The sequence below is a fragment of the Miniopterus schreibersii genome, assembly GCF_964146895.1.
Source record: "Miniopterus schreibersii genome assembly, chromosome: 3".
Lineage (NCBI taxonomy): Eukaryota > Metazoa > Chordata > Mammalia > Chiroptera > Miniopteridae > Miniopterus > Miniopterus schreibersii.
In genome coordinates this window covers 77,593,504-77,615,967 of record NC_138103.1, presented here as the reverse complement: position 1 = coordinate 77,615,967, position 22,464 = coordinate 77,593,504, and the positions used below count along the sequence as shown (strand labels likewise).

Genomic DNA, 22,464 nt, shown 5'->3' with positions numbered 1-22,464 from the left:
ATTCTTTGAAATGTTTGCAAGTAGAATACAGCACTGTTACGGGATAATACATCAGGCCCAGGCAGGAAAGATGGGGATGCCTGCTCAGCACTTCCATTCAAAAGCTTCCTCAAGATTCTCACCAGTAAAACCAGGCAAGAAATAAAAGGCATCCGATTAGAAAGGAAGAACTAAAACTGTCTTTATTTGCAGACAGCATGATTTTCTACCTAGAAAATATAGAATCTATGAGAAAACTACTAGAACCTGCAAATGAATCTAGTAAAGTTTCAGGACACAAAATCTATATATTAATAAATCATATTTCTAATACTAGCCATGAACAATGAAACATGAACTTTTAAAAAAGTACATGTACAGTAGCACCGAAAAATTAACTAGTGATAAATTTGACATAAGATTTGCACTGAAAGCTATAAAACATTGCTGAGAGAATTAAAGAAAACCTAAGTAAACTGAGAGATATGCAATGTTCATCCAAAGACTCAATATTGTTAAGATGTTATTTCTCTCAAAATTGATGCATGGAGCCAACATAATCCCAATCAAAATCGCAGAGGAATTTTTTCTGTGGAAAATCAGAAACTGATTCTAAAATTCCAGTGGAAATGGAAAGGACCTGTAATAGCTGGAACAATTTTCAAAAAGAAAAACTGAGTTTAGTTTGACAAACTAAAGCAACGCTACCTGATTTCAAGACACACTACAACCCTAGAGCAATCAAGATGGTGTAGAATTGACATCAAAATGGGTAAACAGACCAACAAGGCAGGACAGATGTTCCAGAGGTAGAAACACATATATGTGGCCAGTTTGAGTTTTGACAAAGGTGCAGAGGCAATTCTGTAGGGAAAGAACAGTCTTTACAACACATGGTGGAACAGTTGTATATCCATATGCAAAAAATGAAACAGCCTTGTAGCTATACCTCACTTCATATAAAAATTAGCTCACAAAGATTATAGACCTGAATGCAAAATATGAAATTATAAAGCTTCTTGAAGAAACCAGGAGACAATATTTGTGACCTTGATTTAAACAAGGCCTTTTTAGATAGAACACTGAAAACACAATTCATTTAAAAATGGTTATATTAAAAAACAACCATGGAAGGCAGAACTAAAATAAATATCATGCATGTGGGCACTTATCCAGAAAAACGAAGTTGGTTTAAGATTAGGGTAGCAACAATTTCATTCAACATATAACAGGACCACAGAGACAAACTATAGGATAGATTTTTGATAAAATGACAAGAACTCTCAGCAAACGAGGAATGGAAGGGAACTCCCTGACCCTTATTGAGGTATCTGTGAAAAACCTACAGCAAACAGCATGACCTCACACTTCCCCCATAGTCTGTCTTTGTGCAACGTCACCAGTAGTACTCTTCCATCTGAGCCACGAACACTTAGAAAAAGTAATAAAAACAGTAAGAGTCCTTTACTTTACCACTGCAAAATTACAATGTATCCAGGACTTAATCTAATAAAGATGTGGACTCTGTAGAAAATTTTTAAATGCTCTCAAAGAACTTAAAAGAAGAACCTAAATATATGAAAAAATAACCATGTTGGTAAAAAATACTTCTTAAAATTGCAAAGTATTATATATCCTGTAGGAAACATGTTTTTTCTTTTCTGTATTTCTAATGCTTTGACGTCTAGGGGCCTTGCTGACCCCTGATTGCCTCTCCCAGGGCTGCCTGCCTGGGAGCACACTTTTCAAATGCAAACCAACCAATTCAGACCCAACCCCCACTCTCTCCTCTATCAGGAGCTCACACTGGAGGCCACAGGCCCCTGCCCTAATCACCTCAGTGCAGATACCAGACAATCTGGGGCAGCTCCTACACCCTGAGCTCACTGAAATTATTCAAAGCGGCCAGTCCTACGCCTGTTTACTCTTCCTGGCCTGCTCCCCCTGTGGAAAGCACAATAAAGGGTTTTGCCCATGTTTCCCCTTCACTCTCTGCCCCCCGACCTACCCTGGTTTTTCCCCCTGTAGCCCCAACTCTCCATATGCCTCTTGTTTCTAGGAAGCTGTGAGTAAAACTTCCTTGATGATAGTCAACCCCCATCTGTGTGTCTTACCACACCTGATTACACCAAACTCCAGGTACCCTGCAACACATTCTTACTAAAGCACTCTACACATTTAATGCAACTCAAAACAAAACTTCCAGTAAAAACTTTAAAATATATATATATCTTTATTGATTTCAGAGAGAGGAAAGGAGAGGGAGAGATATAAACATCAATGATGAGAGATTCATTGATTGGGTGCCTCCTGCACACCCCCGACTGGGGATTGAGCCCACAACCTGGGCATGTGCCCTGACCGGCGAATTGAACCCCGATCGCCTGGATCCTAGGTCAACGCTCAACAGCTGAGCCCACCCCCGGTCAGGCCCAGTAAGAACTTTAAGCAACTGGACAAACTGATTCTATAATTTGGATGGATAACAAATTCTATGAATCACAAGAATGAACCCTACAGGTTACTAAGGCCCATTATTTCTAAGGTATAGAAGTGAAAACAGTGTGGTGCCAGCACAGGAACAAATAAACCAATGGAATGAAATAGAGCACCTAGAAATAGCTTTATAAATACTTCTATTCATGTCCTCAGTGGAGCCACAAGTGGGAGAGAGACTGATAAATTGTTGTGAGAATATTGGGTCGACACGTAGAGGGGGGAAAAATCTTTAAACAGATTAAAAATAACCATGAAAGACAGAACTAAAAATAAATATTAGAAGAAAATGAAGGAGAATATCTTCCTTTCCTGTAAATAACTCTAAAATCTGACAAACACACCACAAATCCCCAGCCCCATAGCAACCAGCAGGCACCTGTGTCCTCAGTTCATCTGGAGGATGGGAAACAGTTTTCTCTCAATTTACCGGTTTAAAAGAGAAAAAAAGCAGGGCGCCACAGGGACTGAGCATGGCCAGCAGCTCCTGTGCTCCCAGTGTCTGCATTCCAGAAGGTTCCTGGAGAGCCATGGGAGACTCACCTTAGTAGTTAAAGGGCCTGTCTGGTGGTTTTTCCAAAACCAAGAAACTAAGTCGCAGAGATAAATTGAAGTCTATTCCCCTCTCCTGACAGAAACGGCTTATAACCCCGCATCCAAGACCAACTTCTCCTCATCAAGCTGCCAGAGCCCTCTGGGACTTCTGGAACATTCCATCACAGTATTAAAACTGAAGCCTCAGAGTGAAACAACCAGCACCAACCACCCAACCTCCCTGCCTGTGCCATTCTCCCCATGACCCCACCTCCCAGGCCCCACCTCTTGCTCAGCCTCCAAGAGTTAACTGACTTCCTCACACACGAAGGGCCTTTGCCCACAGCCGGTAGCCCACCCTGTTAGCTGTCTCCTTTCCAGCTACAGCAGGAAGGGTCCCAACCCGTGGTCCCAACCCATCGTTTTCCCTGATGATGTATCCTCTGGGCTCAGATGGGGCATCATTGGGTTTTCAACTGCTCCTGCAAGGCTGGCTCTATGCCTTCACCTAGGAGCAGGTCCTGAAAGTACCCTCCCTAAAGCAAAGGTCCTAGGTCTACCTCCTCCCCGCCCCCTCCTGCATCTTCGTCTGTACCCCTCCCTCCTTCACCAGGCAGATTTCCAGAAAGAGGCTCCTGGAGTCCCCACTCCTGCCCACCACGTGGCTCATTGCAGGGTGGGCTCCACTGCCATCTACTCCAACTGGACAGCCTTTAAGTTGTATTCTGGACATTCCTCCTGAGGATGCATCTCCTGGACTCACTCTTCTGAGCCCCCCACTCCTCCACCTTGCTCCCCTGGCGACCTTTGGCCCTCCATGGCCTTCCAGGACCCCCACCGCTCTGTTTGCTGTGAATGGGAGGAGCACCCTCCCTCTCTCTGTCCTCTCCCTCTCTCCCCTCCCTGTGCCCTGCCTTTCAAACTGCCCCACCGGCCTTCCCAGCTGGGCTCTCATGCCTGAGGTCAGAGCAATTACCAATGGAATCCCTGAAGATCAGCAGAGTGCCGAGGGAAACAGTGCCTGCCAGGGTCCACCAGCAAATAATGCCACCCAGTCCCCAGGGCCTTCATGTCGTCATAGCACACGGTGCACTAGCTGCCTTTCACAGATGTGCCCACCAAGGTGCCAGAAGAGCTCACTTGCCCAGGTCAGGCATAGTGCTCTGAAGCCTGTTGGACCCAGCCCTGATCTTGCCTTGGCGTTGCTGTGAGGATGCCAGGGGAACCACTGGCCTCTCTTTTGGTCCCAGTTCTCTCCTTCCATCAGAACACAGAAGGGGCCCAGCATGGTGGTATTCACGTGTTAGAGGCGAGGGTTTCAGCTGGGTTATCAGAGGGTCAGTCACTCCCTGGCAGTGCCCAGGAAGGGATGGGGCTCGGAGCTGTGCAGGTCACAGAAGCCCCAGCGAGGACTGAAGCCTAGAGCAAGGCAGGAGGAGCTGGGGCTCCTCTCCATGACGTCAGATGCCCATGTGCGCACAGAGGGGCTGCTGGACCGAGTCCCAGCCGTCCTCCCTCACCCCTCACCCCCCACCCACCGCCCACCACCCGATGCTCCTCCGTCTCCTGACAGTCGGGCCACAAGGAGTGGCCGGCACAGAGAGCTAGCTGTTCTCACTACAAAAGGTTTGAGGTGAACGTTTGAAATTTATAAATTTTGAACATGGAGCTATTTCACTTTTGCCCTAGTTAATACTGTGCCATAAATTAGGGATCCCCCAAATGTCTCCCGGTCACCCAGAGGAATCCCATGAACCAGAGTAATTAGGGAGCGAGCATCTGGGTCCCAGGCAGCAAACGCCTCCTGCCTGGTCCCCCGTCTGGGGGGGCTCGTGCTCTGAGTGGGCACGGCGTCTGGGGTGGGGCTCCCCTCACGGCCAGGATTGGCACGGACCACGGAGAGCGCAGGGAGACCCTTCTCCCCCAAATCCGCCTTCCAGGAACCCCTCCTGAGCCTCTGCGAGGACGAGGCAGAGGGAAGAGCAGAGGGAGCCGAGCGCGCGGGCCCTGCTCCTCCTGGGCCTCAAGATCTGATCGGCGGGGCGGCCTCGCACCCCGCCCGGGTGTGGGGGGGCCTCCACAGCCAGAGCCCAGGGGAGCGCGCGCGCTGACCGGGTCCCCGGTGGGTCGGGGCTGCAACCACGGGCGCACCGCGGCCGAGCTCCGAGCCGCCGAAGGGGCGACGCGGCGGCCTCTCCCCGCTGGGGACCGGACCCCCTCTTCTCCCGGGACCGGGACGGCCGGCGGGGCCCTGTGGTCCGGCCAGACGGGCGCTGCTCCGGCCACTACCGAGGCTCTCCTCGCGCCCCGCGCTAGCCCCGCACGACCCCCGCGGACCCCGCGCCGCACAAAAGCTACCCCGAGTCCGCGGGAGCCGGGCGGGGTTGCGGCCGCCGCGCCTCGCCTCGCCTCGCCTCGCCTCGCCTCGCCTCGCCAAGGTGGGCGGGGCTTGAGAGGAAGCCCCGCCCCGGCCCCGGCCCCGCCCCCGCCGGCGCCCCCCGCCCACGTCACGCCGCTGCCCCTCCCGCGCCTGCGCGGCCGCTCACCCGGCCCGCTCCAGGCGCCGCGCATCCTCGTCCCGCGCCGCGCGCCGCGCTCGGCTCCACTCTGCGTCCCGCTCCGCGCCCGGCCCGCCCGGCTCCCCGGCTCCCCTCGCGGAGGGCGGCGCGGCCATGAGGCTGCGGGGACGCGGTCCCCGGGATGCCCCCGCCTCCAGCGCGGGGGCCGGCGACGCGCGGCGGCTGGCGCCCCCGGGGCGGAACCCCTTCGTGCACGAGCTGCGCCTCAGCGCCCTGCAGAAGGCCCAGGTGGGTGCCCGCCGCCCCGCGCCCGGGCCTGGCCGCGCCGGGGGCAGGGGCGCGCGGCGGGGAGGGGTGTGGGGAGGGGTCCTCCGGCGCGGCCCAGCCGGGCTGCGGCCCCTCAGGCCCCCTGCGGCCCCCGCACTGCCCTGCGGCCCGCACCCCGCCGGCCGAGTCCCCGCCGCCCTCACCCCATCCCTGGTCTCCCTACTTTCCCGCCGCCCGTGCCCCAAACCCGGCTCCTCCCCTTTCCCCGGCCCCCCGCACCCCGAACCTGGCCCTGCACCCTCTTTCTCTGATCTCCGCACCCCTTTTCCTGATCTCCGCACCCCTGCCCTGCTTCCCGCCCCATCACCCCCGCTCGGTCCGTGCAGCTCGGTCCCTGGGCCGGTTGTTCAGGGCCGCGGCTTGCAGGCCCTGCGCGGGGTCGGAGTGCACCCTCCTGGATGTGACTGTCCCTTGATGAGCTTCCTGTGTGGGGACCTAGGTGATCATTTGAGTCAGTGCCAGAGATAGTGGGGCGCAGACTATATGGGGTCCCCCTGAAGAAGAGCCGCAGGAGAATTCGCGCCTCTGTGCTTGCAAGCTGTGTCCTGGGGAGTGCAAGAGACGCTCCCTGGGGGTTAGTCCATAACCAGGATCGATTGTATTCCCTTCCAGCCTGGGGGGAGCGGGTGCAGCTGGCTTCTACCTGGTTTCGTCTGTGGGGTCCCCTGGTCCTGGCTGAGGGGTGGTGGCTGCAGGAGGCAGTGGGGCCTCCACACTGGTTCCTTTCGCGCGGTCTCTGACCTGGTGGAATGGATTCTGGCTGCGTGGGTCCCCACGCGCTGCCTCTGGTTATGCGGGTGTTTGGGTTTCTGTAAGATCTCTGGCAGGGCAGCCTTTCTTCTCACTCCAGAACCCTACGCAGAAGCAGGAGCAGATTTGGGACTTCAGTGGTTGTCCAGTTGGTGAGGAGTATATTTCCAATTATGACAAAACTTCTGGGCGGGACATTGAGAATTTTTTAAAGTGTAAAGTAATTCATCTGAAATAATGCCAAAGTGAAAATTCTTGAAGTCAGTCTAAAGCTGTCATTTTCCAGGACTCTTGCCTTTTCTTGAAGTGCCTTCTTGGTGGGTTTGGTTGGCATGGGTGGCAGAGGAAACTGGGCAGAGATTGAGAAGAGAATGGAGAGGGTGGTTTCCCTTCTGGAGATAGAGAAGGGCAAGGTTGTCCCCGGTTGGCTCCTGGTCCCTGTCCCTCTGTGTGTCCAGAGCCAGACACCAGTATCTACCTACCATGTGCTCTGCCAGTGCCTCTTTCACTTGGAGCCCCATACTCATTACCTACTAGGTGCTGTGCCCAGCATGCTAGGGGGTTAAGACACAGTCACTTCCTCTGTGCTCCTAAATGGGCTCCCACCCACCAGGCCTGGTGCCCCCCCAACTCCTGTGGTTCAAGGGGTGTTCCTCCTCCCACTGCTCTGCTGCTTAGAACCCTCTGAGGTACCCTGGGGACCAAGAGAGCGTTCAGGTGGTTTCCAAGGTCCCTTCTGGGCCCTGCTCCACCCCCAGGCTTTGGCACCAGCTGCCTGAGGGCTCCCTCTCTCATCTTGCCCACTCTCTCCCTGCCTCTCTGCTCCTCCCTCTTGGGTGAAATATCACCTCTAGGAAGAAGCTCCCTCTTCCCTGGAGGTTCCCAGAAGGCCACCTCCACATCCCTGTCACATTTGCAGCCCCCTCTCCCCAGCCTGTTCTGTCCCAAACTATGCTCACTGCCCAGGTGGGTGAGGTCCATTGCAGAGACTGGGCTAGTTGTTGAATGAATAAACAAGTGAAAGGGGAAGATGTCAGAGCAGAGTCAGAAATCCCCAGCTCCCCTCCTGCAGGGGTCATAGATTGTAAGTTGGAGGTTTGGAGCAGTGCCTATGGGCTGTTATTCCCTGAGACAGCTTACAGATCCTGGTTTTAGATATTGGCAGGCAGCATCTGGGTGACACTCAGAAAAGGAGCAGGTGGGTGGGATACTTAGTGTACACCTTGTCACAATGCAGAGACCATAGTCAGAATAATCATGTGTGTTTGTAACAAAGTCATCGCTGCTACTCAGATGTCTGCAGTGTGTGGCTGAGGGTGTGTAGCTCCTCAGTGGTCTCCAAGTTCCAAAAGTCCCGCTCAGCAGACATATTTTGCTCTTCATCAAGCAGTGCTCTGTCTGCCAAGCCTTTTACCTTTATCTACTGTATTTTAGGGTAAAGTTTGCACAGAGTGAATTGGACTATCCAAGCAAAGAAAGCCTGTCTCCCAAATCAATAAATAAGTGGATCCGGCAATGACTGAGACAGCGAGTGCTCAGAAACGCACCTAATTCTGGTTAAGATAAACCAGTAAGGGCACCTGCATTTACCTGCTAGAATTTGCTGCCAGGGAAGAACCATTGCGTGTCTGGATTAATACCGGTCCATCTGTCATTTAACTGCAGATTTAGCAAGGAGCTTAATCATCTCTTTGGACAGAAAACAACACAGTAAGATCTGAAAACCATGAAAAAGATAATATTGGATAGTCACATGGTGAGTTGTTGCTTCTGAAATCATGAAGCGGTTTTATACCACCTAGATTTTGGGTACTTCCCGCTGGAGCCCGCGGGTGTGAGTGCATCCCACCTCCAGCTCTGAAGTTTCCCCATTTCTGAAGTCCCTGTACCAGTGTCAGTGAGCACTTACTTCCTGGCAGACTAGCTTCCTGTACACTTTGGAACTGAGTCCTGGGAGGGAGGAGGCTGAGGAGCGAACCCCTCCCCTGGCCTAATCCCCAGAGAGGATTACCAGGAGGGTTCAGTCCAGGGAGACTCCCACACACCAGACCTGCTGGTGGCAGCCCTTCATGGAATGTACCCAAAAGTGGGTGGTCTTTTTTTAGGAGTCCTTAGCCAAATGCCTGAGTTTTGATAAAAAAGCAGCAGCAGGCACCTTGGTTGGTCTCAGTCTGGATCCCAGGTTAGATGCGGCCGTTTTGGAGCAGGGAATCCCACACTTTGTTCCTTTAGGACCACTTGTGGTCTTGGTACCCTGTCCCCTGGCCTCAGTGCTCTTCACCCCACCCCCACGCACACAGACCAGGCCTGGCATTTCCCTTCTGCTCCACTGACCTGCCAGACTGCTGGGTCCTGCACAGCTCTGCCCTCCACACCCACCCTGCCACCCCTGTATCTGGGTACTCCATGCCTGAGATTCGTAATGAGCAGCTATTTATCCAGCCCCTCCTGTGACCCCAGCTTTCTGCCAGGGGTGTGGGGGAATGGATAAATGGGAGGTGACCCAGCCCAAAGGTGACATTCTTGAGGGGCTTCGGGTAATAGAGACCCCAGGGAAACATGGGACGGAGGATTTCCAGGAGAGTGTGTGTCCCATGTGAGGACAGAGAAGGCCTCGCCCTCCTTGGATGCCCAGGAGGCTGAGACTCCAAGCAGATGCCATGCCCCTTGTCTCCAGCCACCTCTGACCACCTGGGAGTCTGATGGTGATGCTTCTGTCAGCACAGTTGTAGCCCAGTGGGGTCCAGGGAAATTCCCAGTGTCCTTGGGCTGGTCACTCAGTGCAGCCTGGGGGGAGGGAGGTCAGTGGAGGATCAGGTGCCATGTCACCACGTCCCAGGTGAGGAGACGGGCCCAAGTACATTGCTGTCCCTGGGTCCTGGACAGTGCTGGCTGCTTAATGCAGACGTCGGACTTCACCTCACAGGGACCCCAGTCCATAGGGCTTTCTCTTCTAACTCACCAATTCTAATTGATGGAAGGGTGCACACGTAAAACTAAACTGTGGCTAATGCTAAGGGTGGGAAGGGAGATTCAGAGTTGAAATAGGTTTGTCTTTCAGTTTGTATACTCTTCTGTCCTGAAATGTGGATTTTTAACGTGTGTATGTTTTATATGTGTGTGTATATATACATACTCACATTATATACACACATATGCAGGAGTATATACACATTCACACAGATATGTACAGAAGTATATACATACATACTCACGCACATATACATAAAAGCCATGCTGCAGGAGCTGGGCACCTTGCCCGCCCTGCCAGGCCCATGGGCATCAGGGCTCTGGGAGGAAACCCCCCCTGCCCCGCTGATGGAGACCATCTGAGGGGGTGCCCTGGACTTTCCTTCTCAGGCGAGCCTGAGCAAGGCATCTACAAAACCATGTTTCACAGAGTCCTGCCCCTGTCCGCCTGCCCCAAAGACCCAGAGCCTTGCTGGCAGCCCTGCTCCCTGTCTTCCTGTCCCCAGGGCCTTCAGCCAACATAGCAGGACAGCATGCCACCATCCCCAGAGCAGGCTGAAGCCCCCTGAAGCTCCCATGGGTCTGCGGGGGGGGGGGGGGGTTAGGGCAACCTGGCCTTGCCTGAGTTATGTTTCTAACATTCCTAGTGTTCCGTACACTCATAGTCTAGCTGTGAAGTGTAGTATTTTGCAAATGAGCCCAGAGGAAAGCATGTGTTTAGAAATAACATGTTGGAATGTGATTGTAGTGTTTGTCCTTCTAGAGTCCAAGTCACTGTGCAGCCCCTGGGGCCACGTTTTGCAGGATTAAAACTAGTGCCTTGTTTCTATTTTGTTTGTTAGTTTATTTTGTTCATTACATTCCATATATAAGTGAGATCATATGGTACTTGTCTTTCTCTCACCGTCCTATTTCACTTAGCATAATACTCTCCAGGTCCATCCATGCTGTCTCAAAGGGTAAGATTTCCTTTTTTTTTTTTTTTTTTTTATAGCCTAATAGTATTCCATTATATAAATGTACCACAGCTTTTCTATCCACTTATAGATACAGAGAACAGATTGACAGCTGTCAGAGGGGAGGGGGTTGGGGGACTGGGTGAAAAAGGTAAAGGGATTAAGCAAAAATTCTCATAGACACAGACAACAGTAGGGTGATTACCAGAGGGAAAGGGGGTGGGGAGGTGGAGGAGGGTAAGGGAGATAAATGGTGACGGAAGGAGACTTGGTTTTGGGTGGTGAACACACAATACAATATATAGATGTGTTATAGAATTGTACCCTTGGACCCTATATAATTTTATTAATCAATATTACACCCACTAAAGTCAATAAAATAAAAAAACAACAAACTTATTCCTTGGCATTTTAACCATGTTGCACCCCTGTGAGCTTAGTATTTTAAGTACTGAAATGCTTAAAAGCTGTTTTTACATGGCCACGCGGCAGTTGGCTGCCTGCCTTCCTTCCAGCACACTTTCCTGGGCTCTGTTGCATTTGGTGACAGTCCACAAGCTACCACAGACCATCTTGGACGGAGCTGTTAGCCTCGCCCTGTGTTAGTGCATGCTGCAGGTGGCCCTTTTTCTCTTAAAAGTCATATTTCCATCTTAGAGCCAGAGGAGTGATTTGTCCTAAAAAATTATTTGCCACATAAAACCTTTTTTAAAAAAATTTCACAATTTTAATATTTCAATTCCCTAGGATGGCGACACAGAGCTGGGCCTCTCCATGCTGTGTCTTACACAGGCCCCCTAAGATCTGGAGAGCGGAGACCAGCATTTGACACCCAGTGGGGCGTGGTGCTCATGGCCTGCCAGGAGCCTGAGCTGCTCACAAATGACCTTGGTGCCCAAGACGGCCAGGAATGTCAACGGGCTAAGGGTCCACTGAGGATCAGGCACTGGCCACCCAGCCTGGGATGGAGGTCTTATATCTTAGCCCATTTACTCTACCAGGCTCCCTCTGGAGGGGGGATAGATGGCTGCCCCACAGAGCAAATAGCAGAATTCCCCACCACTACCAGCTGGCCACCCTACCCCCACACCTCCATCCCATCCTAGCTGAACCTGTGTCTTCCATCTAAGGAACAGTCAGACCAGTCACCTCTATCCTTCCCCACTGTGCTCTGGCCAGGGGACATAGCTCCTGAGCTCCTCTCTACTCCTGCTCTGCTGACTGGCACCAAGGACCCAGTGCCGGGCCCAACCTCACCCAACCAATGTTACTTGTGGGCCAGAGGCTCCTTCAAGCTGGGGAGCAGAGCCCTGATATTCTGGGGTACTCTCTGTATTTGAGGGTGGGGTATAGTAGTAGGTGCCCAGGTTGGGGCTGCCTTCAGTTGGAAGCATTCTCCCCACTGCTGGGAGCCCAGGGCAGCCCAGGACTTCTGGGGAGGGGCCTCCATAATGGGAGATTTAGGACAGGCTGTGACCCAGGCCTTGCTGTCTGGGCAGGTATTTGCTAAACAAACGGAAGCAGCTGGAAATGCTGGATTTCAAGATTCTTGAATTTCAAGATTCTTTTATTCAGACCATGAAATAAGGCCCCTGAAGATAAGGGATCTCCTTGGGCTTCAACTCAGAGCTGAGCTGAGCTGAGCTGGGGTACAGTGTGGTCCCTCAGGCCTGCTGTGTGGGTGGACCTTTACTGCTGGGCTCTCACAGCATCCGTGTCCCTTCCTCTGGTGTGTTGTGGCCTGCACCCCCTCCACCTTTCCTGCCCCTGCTCCCTGTCCCCGTGAGCCAGGTGCATCCCTGGCACATGACACATGAAAGCTGCCCCCGAACCCTGACCCTGCCGTCTGTGGGAGGAACCACCAGACTTAAGATAGTTAGAATGTGGGGCCTGAGCACCTAGGGACAGGGACTGGGGCCTTTGCCTCATTTTCTCACCTGACGCCCCTCTGGGGGCAGGGACCTGCTCTGTCTCGGGATACAGCCAGGGGCCTGTAGTGACCCACCTGCCGGATAAGCAGGCCTGTCTGCCCCTGGTGCTTACAGCAGCACTCTAGTTCTGCTGGCCCCTCGCGGTGCCACATTGGGGCCACTGGTATTCAGAACCTGTCTCATTTCTGGATATCACTTTCCAGTGGACCAGGATGGGCTCTTCTCTGTGCCTGGCCTGTGCCCTCTCCTCCCCACTACCCTCCACTTCCTCCCGAGCTTTTCACCCTCTCATACGGACATTCTCAAGGATAAGCCAGCATCTCCTAGATTGGCCCTTGCACCCTTGCCCCTCACCTGGCTGCTGTGTGGGGCGCCCTGCCCCATCACCCTGGGCTTCCCATCTAGCCTCTCTTGTCCTGGGCTTCTACACTCCTCTGTGGGACTCACAGCCTCCTGAGTCCATTTCTGCAAGTGGAGCTCCACGTTCTGTGGGCATGTAATTACCGGGCGTCCTGCCCACAGGTGAGGTGCCTTGGGAGTAGGTCAGGCGTTGCTGAGTTCCTGTAGCCGCTAAGTAGGGATGTGGAGCCAGCTCCTGCCTCTGGAGCTGAGCCCTGTCCCAGAATGGAAGATCCAGTCCAGGAAGCTTACACTTTCCAGCAGTTCCTGCGCCCCCCCTCTGCAGGCCCCCCACCTGCCTTTTGGTTTACTGTGGAATTTCACATCCAAAATCCCAGGGCCACAGAGACAGACTCGGCTCCAGCCAAGGGGCCCTGAAAACCCAGAGTGATGAGATTTTGTAGAAACTGAGGAGGAGAAGGAGGAGTGAAGACAAGGAAGGGCATGCAGGAGGGACCCCTGAGGATGCTATCATTCTGAGGCAGGTGGAGCATCGTGCCCCATGTGGCTGGCTGCCCTACCTGCCTGGCTGGCCCCCTGGCCCCACTATCCCTCCCACAGGCCCAGCCCTGCAGCCCCAGAGCCTTTGCACTAACCTTCCCCTGTGGGAGCCCTCCCATGCTCCCCCTGCACTTCCTCAGTCTTTGCTTGAATCCCACAGGTCATTATAGAGATCTTTCTCAGCTCCCCTGGAGAAAAGATACGCAACCCCCATGCCCATACCCGGTGTGCCCATCTCACCCGAACACCCATCTTCTGCTCATGTGTGTTGTTCCTCCTCTCTCCCTAGTCTCTGACCCATGGGTGGTAGCTTTCCCTGGAGACCTGAGTCTGTGGCAGGTGGCTGCTGATGTCCCCAAGGTCCACTTCCCTACCCTCATGTGAAGGCGTTTTTGCTGATGTGTGTCCTTGGGCCTAAAAGCTCTTGAATGAGGCCTGAAAGCTCTGCCTGGCTGCCTCGGGGTTCCCTAGTGCTGTGATACCTTCTCCCTTCACCTGGAGGCCCCGTGATGCCCACTGTGTTGACTGCGGGGTTTATTTCATGCTTCCTTCACCAGCTGGACTGTGGACCCCATTGCCTCAGGCTGTCCCCTAGGCCCTGGGGGCAGGGGCCTGCACACCCTGGACCTGAGCCGGGTAGGGTCAGCCAGCACAAAGGCTCAGGCCTCTGGCTGGACCCCTCAGGTGCTGGCTAAAGGGCAGGCAGGCAAGGACTGTCTGGTGGTGGTGGGCTTCCTTGGGGGCGGTTCCGGTTTGTAGGGTGTCATGTTGAGCGTTCCCTTAGACCCAGAGATGCTGACTCATGAAGGACTGCGTGGATGTCTATTGCCTCAGAAGGCCCACCATCAGCTGCGGTGAGTTGAGAATGGTCAGTGTGGTCATCCAGGAAGATTGCTTTGTGCCAGACTGCGGGACAGTGTTGTCAACTCAGGGAATTACTGAAAGGCACTTATTTTGCAGAAACCTCCACGTTGGGCAGTGAGTGCTAAGGTTTGAGTCGAGAGCCCTTGAATAGTGGTGATGGGGATGTTGGGGTTGGCTGAGAGTTTGAAGGACAAAAATAGCTGTTTTAGAAAAGCTACATTTAATTTTAGATTTGAGTGGGACAGCTAAGAAGAAATAGCATATATGTAGCAGTGAGCTTGGGCGCTGGAAGGAGTTTCCCGAGTGCAGGCGCAGGTTATCCCAGCGTTCACACAGGTGGGCAGGGAGCCTCAGTGGGATACAGCTGACACCTAGGGTCAGGAAGACAGTCAACATTAACACTTGTGAGAAAAAGGCAAATGCATCCATGTGAATTTGGGCAAGCCACACAAGCCCAGGTACCCAATACACACAATGTGTTGTCCTCTCTGACATGACCTGCACTCTCTGGCCCCCCAATAGTTATCCCCCCCTTGTTGACACCTTGACTCCCTAGCCACCTTCATGCTTGTCTTTCGTAAAGAGAAAGCTTTTTCATAAGAGCAGTCGTGTGTGTGACAAGATAAAACCAACCCCGACTGTTCAGAACATTGGCGTCTTGTTTTGCTTTTGCTTTCAAGTATCCTAACTATTAGGATCATGTGAAAACTACTGTTTATTCCCTACTGGGTAAGAGTAGGGTTAGGACCAGCAGTGCTTTATATCTGACAAGGGTGTTGTGGTGACGGGAGAACTTTGCGTGGGCAGTTTGCCTAGTTAGCATCTGTGCCACGTCAGGTCCAGGGCCGAACCTCTGAAGCTCTTTCCAGGCTCAGCTCCAGGCTTCGGTGGCCAGTGGAGTTTTCTAAGGAAAGTGCTTGATTGTGCCAGCTAGTGGGACTCCTGTGAGGGTTACTATGCTTTTCCTAAGTTGTTTTTTCTTTAAAAAGAAAAGTAAAATGAGACATCTCTCTTTTCTCACACTGCATCAGGAGAAAGTGGCCCCAGTAGATTTGACTGTTTCTTTGTGGCTCTGCGGTCTGCTTCCTGCCTGGACAGGCTGAGGTGTGGGGACCATAAACTGCCCAGGCATCAGGTGTCAGCTTCCCAGTTTTAGAATATTCTGTCTTTTCTAAACCAGGATTCTCAAAAACAGCTTGCTTTATTTTTTTAAATAAGTAACAGTAAAAAACAAGATTAATTCCCTGGGTAAGGTTTTCCTGTGTATCTCACATTGCCCCGGAGATCTTTCTGTAGAATATATGCATTGCATCTCCAAGTTCCTCATGGCACGAGCTTGGAGGTGGCCAAGACCAGCTTCCCAGGGTGCTGGAGGAGTGCACAGGACCCAGCCCTAGGAACCGTTGCTCCAACAGCTTCTGAACCCTAGTGTGCGCTTTCTTCAGTGGATGAGCCCTTGTCCCCCCACCCCCAGACTCCAGCTGATCTGCCCTCATAGCCCCTGTCCCAGGAATGCCCCTCCCAGTTTGGGGGAAGGATTGGTGCACCTGGCTGGCTCAATCCCTTCTTGCCTCTCTGGGGGTCCAGAATGGACTGTCCTGTAGACTCAGGGGCTGGGTATATGAATGAGGGTTCCAGGGCCAGCCCTGCAGCGATTTGGGGAAGGGCCCACACTGCAGAGGGTGCTGGGGTGCCTGGTGTGATGGGAGAATGGAGGGAGGCCATTGTGTCTAGCAGAGGTCATGCAGGAGGACCTGAGGTGAGAGGGTGACTCGGCAGCCATACAGAGCTCTGAGCACTAAGGGACGGGGTCTGGCCGTGTGTGGACAGTCAGGGTGGGAGCTGCCATGTTGCACCTTGGAGGAGAGGGGGTCTCAGATTCTGGATTTGTTTTGGAGGTGGAGCCAGTAGGAATTGGTAAGAAAGAGAGGTGGCAAATACGACTGTGAAGTGTGTGTCTGCTGACCAAACTAGACCTGAGGAACGAGTCCCCCTCTCCGCGGGGAAGGCCGGAGAGGAGCAGGCCAGTGGGACTCAGTTTGGGTGGTGGTTGTGCATGGCTGTGGGTTCAGTTATGCTGTTGGCAATACATGTCTGGAGCCTTGGGCGGCAAACCCGGCTGGGTTGTCAACATCAGAGGCATTGTCCCTGTGTCAGGACAGTGTCCAAGGGTGTGAGGTGCATGGAAGAGGGCCTGGGTCCTGGGCCTGGGGCTTTCCCCTCAGGGCACCTCCTTTTTATCTCAGCTATTCCTTGAACCTTGGCTTTTGCTCTGACCAGCTGACCAACCTTGGGAAGCTGCCTGCCCCCCTGTCCAAGCCCATCCACTGTGGGTATCTTCTCTCCAGAACATGGACCACACCCTGCATTCCCTGGCAGGATTGTCCCTGCCTCCCCTTGCAGCAGCCACCCTGCCTATCTGCATCTCACTCAGCCATGCCCTGCCCTTGGTGCACAGGCCACCGTTTTTTGGGGGTGGGGTGGTTAACTGATTGGGGTTGTTGCTTTGTTTCTTGTATTGTTCCTGAACTGCTTCTATGTGGCCTCACAGGACCTTTGTTCTGAGAGGTGTCCCTTGACTGGTGAGCAATTCCCTTTAGTTCCTGCCTGCATGTGGGGACCCTGTGGGCTGGGAGCAGGGTAGGGCCCTGGCCTCTGGCACTTTCCCTGGGTGGCACAGCAGGTCAGCCCCAGCACCTCGGTGCCCTGGGGTCCCATCCTTGTGTTTGTTGTAGCAACCCCATTAATCCAGGCTCCCCCACCCCCAGGTCCCACACCCATTAGTGATTTATCCACTTCCTGGGTGCTCACCTAGGCCTACCATCTTTGAAAAGTGCTTTGTTCAAATGCAACTTATATCTAAGTTGCATAGATATAAGTCCTGTTTGGTTTCTTACTAAGACAGAAGAAGCTAATTGCCACCTCTGGACCTGACCTCAGTGCCTTGCAATTCATGGCTCCTCCCTCTAGCTGGCCCCTGTGTCTGACTGTCACACTGGTGATCTTCAGCTCACCTGTCCCCTGGTGGCAGCCAGCTCTACTGCCAGCAATGCTGGGATCGACAGCCTCTCCGAGCCCCCACACCCTTGTGAGCAGTTCCTGGGGAGCCAGGTTTGGGCTGCCAGCTGGCAGGTGCACATACACATACCCTACCTAAGTTCTCACCTGTAGCACCCAGGCTGCAGTGTCACCCTCACAGCTTGTGGGAGACCCACCCTGAGCTGTGGTTGTTCCCATAAATGGCAGGAGGCAGTGGTATGGAGCTGTGGCCACAGAAAATCTGGGGGCTGACGCCTCTGATGGCCCACATTTGTTTGCACGTTTACCCTTCTTACCCACTGACCTCCAAGAATAGCTTGCGGTGACTGAGGGTAGATTGAGCCCTCACCATGTGTGAGCCCAAAGTCTCTCTCTATTTCTATTAACATGATTTTCAGAAACTTTGAGGAAAGAGATAAGCTGTGGGATGTGGCTGCCACTCACAGTTTCTGTGGCCAGCAGGCACTGTTTGTGTGGAGGTGCTTATTTTCTTTAATCATGTTGGGGGTGAAGCTTTTAGTGTGTTGTGAGTGCATTGTCACAGTCCTTTGGATGGTGATAATTACTTTTTCCACAGTGAAACACACTGGTGTGGGCATGTACCTTCGGGAGCGTTTTCCTGTAATCTGCCACCACCATGCTGGGGTGATGGGCGCCATTGGCACGCACATCTGAAATGTCCTCTGTCTGTTGTGACGCAGCCCACTGTGTTTTTGGAGCTGCCAGCACCCTCTCCCCTTAGAGCAGTCACACCTCCTCCCCTCGTGCTTTCCTGGCTGCAGGTTTGTTAGAATCTTGCACTGTTGGCTGGGGTCCCTCAGCATGGTTTCACTCCAGTATGCCTGCTTGGAGGGCGCACGGCATTGCAGAGCCCTGGCTGGCCTGTCCACTCTTGGCAAGGGCGTGTTTCACTGCAGCGACTCAGCCTGGCACTGGGACAGTGTGGTTGGAGACAAAAGGGACCCATGAGCTCTAGAGATCCCCATCTCTTAATGGGCATATCAGTGGTTCCATGTCACTTGTGAAAAATGAGGCCCTTGGACCAACGTGCACCAAGGTGATGCCAGTGGCCTCGGTGGCCTTGGAGGCATTGCTAGGTGAATCTGAGCCAGGCATTGTAGCCACAGGTACTCAGTTAGAGATCCAGACTACTGGGTCAGGTGAGCTCACTGAGAATAGGTGAGTGTTTTACATCTAAAATGAGAATTGTCACTTCATACTTCTTGTCATGGGAAATTTCAGTCATATTCCAAATGTATTAGCTTGGACTGTCCTAACAAAGTACTGCAGATGGCAGCTTAAAGGACAGAATTTATTTCTCCCAGTCCTGGAGGTTGGGTATCTGAGGTCCAGGTATGGGCAGGCCTGGTCTCTACTGAAGCCTCTTTCCTTGACGTGCAGATGTGCATGTACGTGAGTGTTATTCGCATTATACCCCAGTTTCCAGTAGTTAAGTAACTCAGTCAGGGCTCTAAGTGTAGTGCCTCATAGGATTGTGTTGCAAACCCTCATTTAGCTCACGAGAAGGGTGAAGTCACCTGCACGTGTGAGGCTGACTGGGACTCCTGTTAATGATGGAGGGCTGCAGATCCTAGCACCACCAGCCTTTGCCTTTTCCTTCCCCATCCACAGCATTCTCCCCAACATACCGCTGCTCCTGCCTCTTTTGGGACTGCCCCCCCATTCCTGGAGCAACAGCCAGTCGTCACCTGGGAGCAAGGCCCTCCCTCTCCAGGGCTCTGTCCCAGTCATACCCAACTGCTGCCTGCACAGGTGTCATGTGCCAGGTGCCACCGCACCTTCTTGTGGAGAATGGCTCCTGTGAGAGGGGCTTCAGTGGGAATTGGTCCTGGAGGACCTTCCCCAGGCTGAGGTGTCTATATCGGTGTCCAGCACAGAGCTGGGTCTTATTTGGGGTGTGAACACCTATCCTCTCTCCTGGGGGGATCATTTCACCTCCCTGCATCTTACTGATGGGGAACAAAGTACTAGGACTCTGCCAAGCCATGGGCTCACCCTCTGGGCTGGCCAAGGAAGGCAGCACAGCCGCCTCGGGAGAAATCGGCATGTCCAGCCTGGTCACTAATGACAGTGCCCTCCGAGTATTCAGCCAAAACTGCCTGGAACATCACAGGGGTTCCATTTTCATCAGATGTTTCTTGTTCTGTGTGTTTCTAGGGACGTCTTTGCCATGACACCTGTCACAACCAGAGTTGTGTACATCCACATGGCTGTCGTAGGTACTCCGGCCGTCTTCTCTGTGGCTCTGAAGTACCAAGTCAGCCTGGACAGGCTGAAGTCCTTGGCCAGTTTGTACCAGGGTCTGGGGGATAGTGAGGATGCAGAAATGCCGGTGGCTGGTCCTGGGATGGACACAGGTGATAGAGCCTGTGAGGTGGGCCAGAAGGTGCAGGAGGACAGGAGGGTCCAACCAGGGGGCAGCCTACTCAGGACAAGTGGCCAGAGCCCACAGAAGATTCTGGAAGCTGCAGCAGACCTTTCAAACCCTGCCCTTCCTGGGGATGGTTTCTGTGTCCTTGGAGGCAAGGCTGAGCCTGACAGAGAACACACAAGCCATGTGCTTGTGCGAGGTGAAGGCAGAGACCTGGGGACCCGGTGGAGCACCGGAGAGTACATGTGCTCTTGGGCTGGGATGCCAGGAACCCCTACACCCTGTGGGGGTGCAGTTTACACAACACTATGAATATATTTAGTGTGTGTGTATATATGTACACACACACACATCTACACATGTATATATACACACCAATAGAACTGCTTCCTCTCCATTGTCCACGCAGAGCCAGGTGCTTCATTGGGGGCCTGCGTTATGTCCCTACCCTCCCACACCTCATCTCATTGGAGACTTGTCTGTGTGCTGAGGGTCAGAGCCTGTCCTTTCCTTGCTTGCTGCAAAACTCAGAAACCAGGACTGTGTCCTTCCTGATGCACATGGGAGCAGGAGCACTAGTGCATTACCTGAGGTTCACATCTTGTGTCCCATGTGGAATGGCCAGGTGAACCTCATGGCTGCTGGCCAGGCTACAGGAACATGTGTTGCTAATTAACCAAATAACTTGGCCAGCAGCAGTCTGGCCCTGAGTCAGGTGCTGGGCAGGCTCGGGTCCCTTGACCACGTCTCACCAGCTTCTCCCTGTTGGTCCAGACAGAATGGGGTGCTGCCTCCATCCCAGTCCACAAGTCTCAGATGCATGGGGTGGGGTGGAAACTCTGTGCTCTTTCCGGAACCCCAAGCAATATGGTGTTTTGGACCATGATTTATAGTAGAAACCATCCTGGAAACAGAAAATGCTTGCAGAGCAGGGTGTGGTATAAAAGCCGCATCATCTGAGTATGTAGACTTCTTGAGATTTTCAATTACTGTGCCTGCTCACTTTGTCTGCAGCTCAGATACCAGACAAATGACGGTTTATGGGAACAAATAGTAAACTCTCCAGTAACTTGGTTTCTCTGCAAATTGAGAAGCTCTCGATTTTAACAGCAGAGCCAGTATGCTGAGCTCCCAGCTGGTGCTCCCCAGTGAGGGTGGCCCACGGGGTGGCAAGAAGGGTGCACGTGGGAGTCACATCTGAGGAACAGGAGGGAAGTGTCACCTACAGACTGCCATCTCTTTTCCCTCTGCAACAGAATTATAAAATTATAAAAGGACATAATATTTTAAACTAAGTGTTAAAAATAAAGGAAAGGCTACAAAGTTGTGGGATTAAATTAAAGAGGTACTTAAGAGAAAGTGGTGTGTTGTCAATGTGAATATTGGGAAATAAGATATTTCTGAAAAAGAATGCTGGCTTTGACTGCAAGATGTGAAATAGATGGTTAGTGCAGATGTGGAGTAGAAGAGACTCTGGTAAGAGCCAGAATCAGTGTGACTGAACAGGACACAATACAGGCCAGGACTACATCAAGCTGGTTCCATAAGCAGATTAATAAAGTAGGAGAATATCTGTCAATATCGAGTGAAGAGTTTTAGAAAGCACAGATAACATTAACAGTGAGATTGTGGATCAGGAATGATCTAAAGACACAACGAGTGTTATGGCAGCTTCACTCAGTTATTGTGAAATCATTCATGCCTGGAAGTTTGGTGGGGGAGGAAGGTCTGAGGACTTCCAGAGATTTCCTCATTGACCAAAGCACTGAAATGAAATCAAGAAAAGAGAAATCCTAATAAACAATAGCCTTAGAAACATTGAAACAGCAGTCAGAAGTCTTTGGCGACATTTCTCTAAAGAGTCAGCTGACTGGAATCTTAACATTCCCATAGGATCCACCCAGAGGAAGTAACATGGGAGGACACCTGGGGGTCAGGATCCTGTGATGGCTCAGTTTCAGACGTGATGACTCAGTCTCAGAGGCATGTTCACAGACAGACCCATCGATTCCTTAAAAAAAGAAAACCATTTCACTTCCCAGCACGGTAGCCAAGGTTTTCATGTGAGACAGACTGTGAACACATCACTAAGGGTGAGTGAGGACAGGCACAGGATTCCACACTGGACTCAGGGCAGACCTGTGACAAAGTCCAGCACCCAGTCACAATTTAAAGCAAAACAAAGTTCTCAGAAAGCCAGGAATGGGAAGGCATGTTCTCGCCAGTAAAAGACATTCGCTAACAGCCTAGAGCCCCGCCCCCCACACTTAGTAGACAGCAGACCTGGTACTGCTGCTCCTGTTCAGACTCAGACTGAAACAGGAACTTCCAACTGGGTTGTTGGTACTCCGCTCCTGAAAGAGGAGGCGAGAAGGGCCATTAAACATTGCCATCATTTGCAAAACATGGTTATCAGATCCGCACTGTCCAACAGGCAGCCATGGCCACAGGTGGCTATTGTGCACTTAAAACGAGACGAGTATAAATTGGGGTGCTCTATAAGCATAAAACACTGGATTTCCAAGACATGGAAAATGTGAATTGTCTCATAATGTTTGTATTGATTACATGTGAAGTGGTATTTCAGGTATATTGGGTTAAATAAACTATATTCACTTCATCACCTTTGTATTTTTTTAAAAGTGGCCACTAGAAAATTGAAAATTTCACACGTAGCTTGCATTGTATTAGGTTGGGCCATGCTGGTCTTGACAAGGAACCCAAAAATCTGCAGAGACCAAAAGAACAGTCAGCATGTGCTCAGTTGTGGGTGACAGACCCAGCAAGGTGAGGCAGAGTGGGGCTGT

General features: G+C 52.3%; 1 protein-coding gene across 3 annotated transcripts in view; it reads left to right on the top strand.

Annotated features, from left to right (window-relative positions):
* The first annotated feature begins 5,556 nt into the window (after positions 1 to 5,556).
* LPCAT1 (lysophosphatidylcholine acyltransferase 1) overlaps positions 5,557 to 22,464 on the top strand; it is a 42,738-nt gene continuing 25,830 nt past the window's right edge. For 2 of the 3 annotated variants that reach the window (XM_081132308.1, XM_081132309.1), the window contains exon 1: positions 5,588 to 5,816. In XM_081132308.1, the coding sequence (XP_080988434.1) occupies positions 5,682 to 5,816 (135 nt within the window). In that variant the 5' untranslated portion in view covers positions 5,588 to 5,681. Of the gene's footprint in view, positions 5,817 to 22,464 lie in introns of all 3 variants that reach the window. The other variant, XM_081132310.1, reaches the window with a different exon arrangement.